This window comes from Hibiscus syriacus, unplaced genomic scaffold, assembly GCF_006381635.1.
Source record: "Hibiscus syriacus cultivar Baekdansim isolate YM2019G1 unplaced genomic scaffold, ASM638163v2 tig00111841_pilon, whole genome shotgun sequence".
Classification (NCBI taxonomy): domain Eukaryota; kingdom Viridiplantae; phylum Streptophyta; class Magnoliopsida; order Malvales; family Malvaceae; genus Hibiscus; species Hibiscus syriacus.
The window spans coordinates 600,740-606,364 of NW_024063196.1; the positions used below are offsets into that span (position 1 = coordinate 600,740).

The 5,625-nt window shown below is 33.8% G+C and overlaps 1 protein-coding gene across 1 annotated transcript; it reads left to right on the top strand.

Annotated features, from left to right (window-relative positions):
• Nucleotides 1-354: 354 nt before the first annotated feature.
• On the top strand, nt 355-4,202 carry LOC120172000 (beta-glucuronosyltransferase GlcAT14B-like). The gene is made up of 4 exons (XM_039179585.1): nt 355-1,109; nt 1,279-1,354; nt 1,479-1,594; nt 3,515-4,202. The coding sequence occupies exons 1-4, from the start codon at nt 518-520 to the stop codon at nt 4,027-4,029; spliced, it is 1,299 nt and encodes a 432-aa protein (XP_039035516.1). The 5' UTR covers nt 355-517; the 3' UTR covers nt 4,030-4,202.
• The last annotated feature ends 1,423 nt before the right edge of the window (nt 4,203-5,625 follow it).

The following is a 5,625-nucleotide window of genomic DNA, read 5'->3' on the forward strand; positions in this document are numbered from 1 at the left end:
AAGTGAAACAGAAATGAAAAAAAAAGAGAAGAAATTCTAGATTCATGCAAAATCACCGATCTTATTTGTTGCAAGCTGGAGGTTCCAAATGTTAGTGGGATCATCAAGAACAAGGAGAAGGAGGAGGAGGATTAACGGTAGGTAACCTACTACGTCAGATAAAACTAACAGAAAGTAATATTAGACACCGCACTGAAAGTGAACTAAAAATTTGATGACTATATTATAAGGTTTAAAAGTTGAATGACAAAAATGCAACCATCTAAAGGTGTGGGAGACTATTTATGTAACTTACCCTAAAATTAAATTAACATTTGAATCAAGAAAATGAACCCCTGATTAATCTGTCCTAAATTCCCCTATTTTCATGGTGAAATGCTTTCCTCCCCGTATCTAACATGTACCAAAGAAGAAGAAAACTTCTCTTAAATTTCACTCCAAAGTCCAAAAGCAGCCAATCTAACAATCTCAATTTCCCCTTTAATTCTTTCCTTCAATCCAAACAACTGGAAAGAAAATGAAGAGATTAAGAAGCTATTACATGCAGTTTCGTCGCAACAACAATCAAGCGATGGAGCGTAGATGGATCTTCCCATTAGCTATTGGCTCCATCGTTTCCTTATTTTTGCTCTTCTTAACAACCTTAACCTCTTTCGATGGCTCCCCATTTCTTTTCTTCTACCGTTCCTCCGCCGTAACCGGTGGTTCCTCCCCTTTCGTTGAGAACCGACTGAAACCCATCCCAATCTCCACTCTCCCTCCGCCTCCCCGCTTCGCCTACCTCATTTCCGGCTCCGCTGGCGACGGTCGGATGCTGAAAAGGACCCTTTTAGCCCTTTACCACCCGTCTAATCTATACGTTGTTCATCTTGATCGGGAAGCTGGCTCTGAAGAGAGGCTTGATCTGGAGAAGTTTGTGAAAGATAATCAAGTGTTTAACGAAGCCGGGAACGTTAGGATGATTGTGAAAGCTAATTTGGTTACTTACAGAGGCCCTACTATGGTTGCTAATACGCTTCACGCTGCTGCGATTTTGTTGAAAGAAGGTGGAGATTGGGATTGGTTTATTAATCTTAGCGCTACCGATTATCCCCTTGTTACCCAAGATGGTGAGTTCAATCTTCCAAATAATTAATTAGTTTTCCAAGTTGGGTATTGAAACAACGGCTTTCCCCTCATTTTTAGTACAAATTGTCTTATTTCCCTACATTCCTCTGTGTTTGTGTTTTTTTAGCATTGCTATTTGATATTGGCTTTGAGGTTTTGGGTATCTTTCAGATTTGTTGCACACATTTTCATACTTGCCAAGGGATCTGAACTTCATTGATCATACAAGCGATATTGGGTGGAAAGAGTGAGTTCGTTTCCTTTATTAGAGCTTTTAAATTTTACTTTTCCCTCAAACTTTCCTTTTTTGCTCACCTTTTATTTCAAGATACCGATTGATTGTTGGTATTTTGTTGTTGTTGTAATGGCAGGTTTCAGAGGGCTAAGCCAATCATTATAGATCCAGGATTGTATAGTATGAGAAAAGCTGACGTGTTTTGGGTTACACAGAAGAGGAGCGTGCCCACTGCATTCAAGCTCTTTACAGGTAAATATGCTGAAAATTTCAAATTGTTTAGTGTTGTGTTTAGCTATGGTATATAGTTTAGGCAGTTCGGTGATGTTGTTTATTTGCCATTTTTAGATAAATTGTGTTTAGATAGACACTCTGTTTACCCTTTTCTATGCATTGGTCCAACTGTGTTTCATTCTTGTGAGGATAGTTGTTAGATATAATGATTTCTTCGAGATTTGATTGATTGTTTTCGATAATATTTTGCTGGGTGATTTTGCTTTATTTGTTAAAGAGTACTGTTATTGAGGTTGAAACTGGAATATAGTTTTCACTTGATTCTTTTGTGATCAAGTCAGATGCCAAAGTTAAAGACTTCATAAATCCAGGATTTCCAGGAACATTATATTTGACTGAGCTTTGATTTGAATTGAGGTCGACTGGTTGGACTGTGGAGAACAAATAACTTCCCATATCATGTTCTCTCAGCTTTCTGATTGTGTATAAGCATCTTATTGATGTGATTGTTTTGCTTTTAATGTTTATCATATTATGACAAGATATTTTGAAATTCATGATCCGAAGAAAGTGTCATATATGTATAGTAGAACGACATGCCTACACTGCTTCCCTTGTTTAAGTAGCTAGTTGCAGTATAAGGAATGGATTCAGGTGAAAAAAGCTTTGCTGCTTGGCTCGGGGGATTGTTGGTGAGAAATGTTCAGGAAAACCGGTGTAATAAGCTGAAGTTTCTGTCAGGATACTAAATTATTTTTACTTATTTTTTTATCTGTTTCCTAATAGCCATAAAACATGTTTGATCGGAATGCCCTTGATGTCACTCCTGTCAATTAGATGGTGAAACCCATGGTTACCTGTCAACTCTCTCGCTTCCCCTTAAAACATAGAAATTGGAGTCCATATTGTACATTTTCCTATGCATTTAACATTGATTTTACTAATATTTCCAAATCCATTATTGAAACTTGGATGCACAAAAAGATAATTTAGGTGTATTCATCATTATTTATTTATCTAGTGTTCACTCTTTTCTGGAATGGAAAGTAAAAGCAGCAAGTTCAGTCAAGTTTACTTTGAACCCGACCTCATTTCTTTTTTATTTTACCTAGAGGTTTTATTACATTCTGAGTGTGGATTTTTTATTTATTTATTTTAAATTTAAGTTTCATATTGGATGGCTAATAGTGGACACTGAATGCTAGCAAATCCTTGAAGTTTGTCATTTCTTTGATGAGAAACTAAAAACCAAAACTGCTTAGCCTAAAATAGTATTCTCATAACCGAATATTGCATTATTCTTGTTCTGTTTCGTGTTGCTTGCACTAATGTGATCATTTAGTTTTGGCTTCCTGGTTCAGCTGACTAAAATTCTTTATTTCTTCTTACTTTTTGATCATTTGTGGCCTTTCCAAATGCTTTTTTCTGATTCTGCATTGCTTTAAAGCTAGACACTATATCATTTGATTTCCTTTTCAAAACTGTATAGATTTGTTGTTCCAATTAGCTTCAGATACGTAAATGACTAAACAATGCATGTATGTTATGTTTGACTTGTAATTTCATTGAACTTTTATGATGTATATAATTGCGGACTTCTGATTCTTTTGCATAATGTTCATCATGATGTTTCCAATAACTTTGATCAATCATATGGTTGTATAGAAACTTTTTGGCAGTAGTGAAAAATATATTCTGATTTAGTATCCTTTAGCGGTAAGATACACTAGAATGCAGTATAAATGTCGAAAAATTCTCATGAAGTAGTGGATTACATCATGAATCGGCTTCTGTATGATCATATGCATGCTACTTTGATCTGGAAATATATTCATTATTCTGGAAAAATGTTTTTCCATCTAAATTGTTGGCAGGATCTGTTAGACAGCCCATAAATGTCCACAATTATCTTGATTAAGCATATCATTTCTGTCACAGGTTCTGCTTGGATGGCACTTTCTCGCCCTTTTATCGACTACTGCATTTGGGGATGGGACAACCTACCTCGAACTGTCCTTATGTACTATGCAAACTTTTTATCTTCTCCAGAAGGTTACTTCCACACAGTCGTTTGCAATGCACAAGAATTCCAAAACACTACGGTAAACAGTGATCTCCATTTTATATCGTGGGATAACCCTCCGAAGCAGCATCCTCATCACCTCAGGCTTGCTGACATGCAACGTATGATTGATAGCAACGCCCCTTTTGCTAGAAAGTTCCCCAGGGATGATCCCGTACTCGATAAAATCGACTCTGAGCTCTTGTCTCGGGGCCCAGATATGTTTACTCCTGGTGGTTGGTGTGTAGGAAGTGGGAAGAATGGGACTGATCCGTGCTCTGTTATTGGTAATACAACGGTCATCAGGCCCGGCCCCGGAGCAAAAAGGTTGGAAATTTTGATCAGTTCTCTTCTATCCAACGACAATTTTAGACCGCGACAATGCAAATAACACGAAATTACACGGAACGACACCAGCTATGGGAGTCACTAATGGTGATTGAGGTAGGTTTATCATTCATGTATCAGAAAATGGAAATGGAGGTTTGTCCCACTGATATTTTTGCCTTTTTTGGTAATGTTTTGTGTAACTATTAAATGCTGAAGAAAAGTTTTAGTTTTACACTTTTACCCCATTAAAGTATCCCTAATGTGTATATTTTTTTAATATTTTATGACATGACAGAAAATGATAAAATAACTGACACTAATATTTTAATAAGAACAAAATAACCAGTGTTAGCTTAACAATATGCTGTTATTTTGTCACGTTGAGTCAGTTTGATAAAAAAAATGATAATCAAAAGAGATACAACCAACGTTTAAGAGTTAAAATCACCAAAAAAAAAAGACTAAATAAAAGATCCACTGGGTAATATTTAGTAAAAATATTACATAATTACCCAAATAATCGGCTGCCACAGTCGACTAAATGATCGATTACCACAATCGATCAAAGAGATTTAAGGGATTGAATATTTTGGATTTTAAGAATTAGGGATTGAAGTATAGGCGTTTAAAAATTTTGGATTTTAAGGGTTATAATCAATCAATAAGTGGACAACAATGTATGAGTGACTGTTCACCGATGTATTGATGGTAGGAGACGACTGACGATTAGAGTAAAAGGAGGTAGAATAAATTTTTATAAGAATTTGGAGTTATTTTCAGATTTTCAATTCTTTTAAATATTAAGTTCACGTTTTTCTAAAATTTAAATTTTTAAAAATAAATAAATTAGAGATGGGTCACTTAAGAAAATTTTTAATGGTTGTTATGGCTGAGACAACGGAACGTTAGACACCTGGACTAACCGAGAAAAAATTCAGACACCTATTTAAAAAAAAGGTATAATTTAGACATTTATTTTTATATTAAGCCTAAAATCAAATCTTAAATAATAATTTTATAAAATTTTTAAAATCATAATAATTTTATTTTACTTTTAATTAATAACTATATTTTTTACATAGATAATAAAATATAAATATTACACAATTATATAAAATCTACACACATAAAAATATATATAATATTAAAATTGGTCACTTTTTTATATTTATAAATATTAAAATTTTTAATAAATTGATAATATAAGTGACTGAAGCGCAACCTTTTTTAAATTTGGTGAGTAAAAATATATAAACGTGAAAGGAAAGTCATCAATCCGGTAATTATATTTTTTAATTGAATTGATCAATTCCACTGGTTACTCTCACATCCCTATTAACAGAGAAATTATTATATTCAATTATTTTATGCTATATCATCGAATTTTTCCACCTCAGTCTTCCTTTCCTTCTTATCTGAATAAAATTGAATTCATTCTGATCACATTTTCCAAAGTGAAGAAAAAGTTTTCATAAAGATGATTAAAATTGATGATGCCGTACGTATAAAAATATCAACTTTATAATTCTAATTTTACAATCAATTTCAATACACTATACATCACTACGAGGATTGTGATTTATTATTTTAAACAAATCTACAACTAAACACAAACAACGCAAATAGCAACATGAACAGTGATTAATTCATAGATTAA

Coding starts and splice junctions, on each gene's coding strand:
- LOC120172000 (XM_039179585.1), top strand. CDS start 518: ATGAAGAGATTAAGAAGCTATTACATGCAGTTTCGTCGCAACAACAAT. Junction 1,110..1,278: donor TCCCCTTGTTACCCAAGATG/GTGAGTTCAATC, acceptor GGTATCTTTCAG/ATTTGTTGCACACATTTTCA. Junction 1,595..3,514: donor TGCATTCAAGCTCTTTACAG/GTAAATATGCTG, acceptor TTTCTGTCACAG/GTTCTGCTTGGATGGCACTT.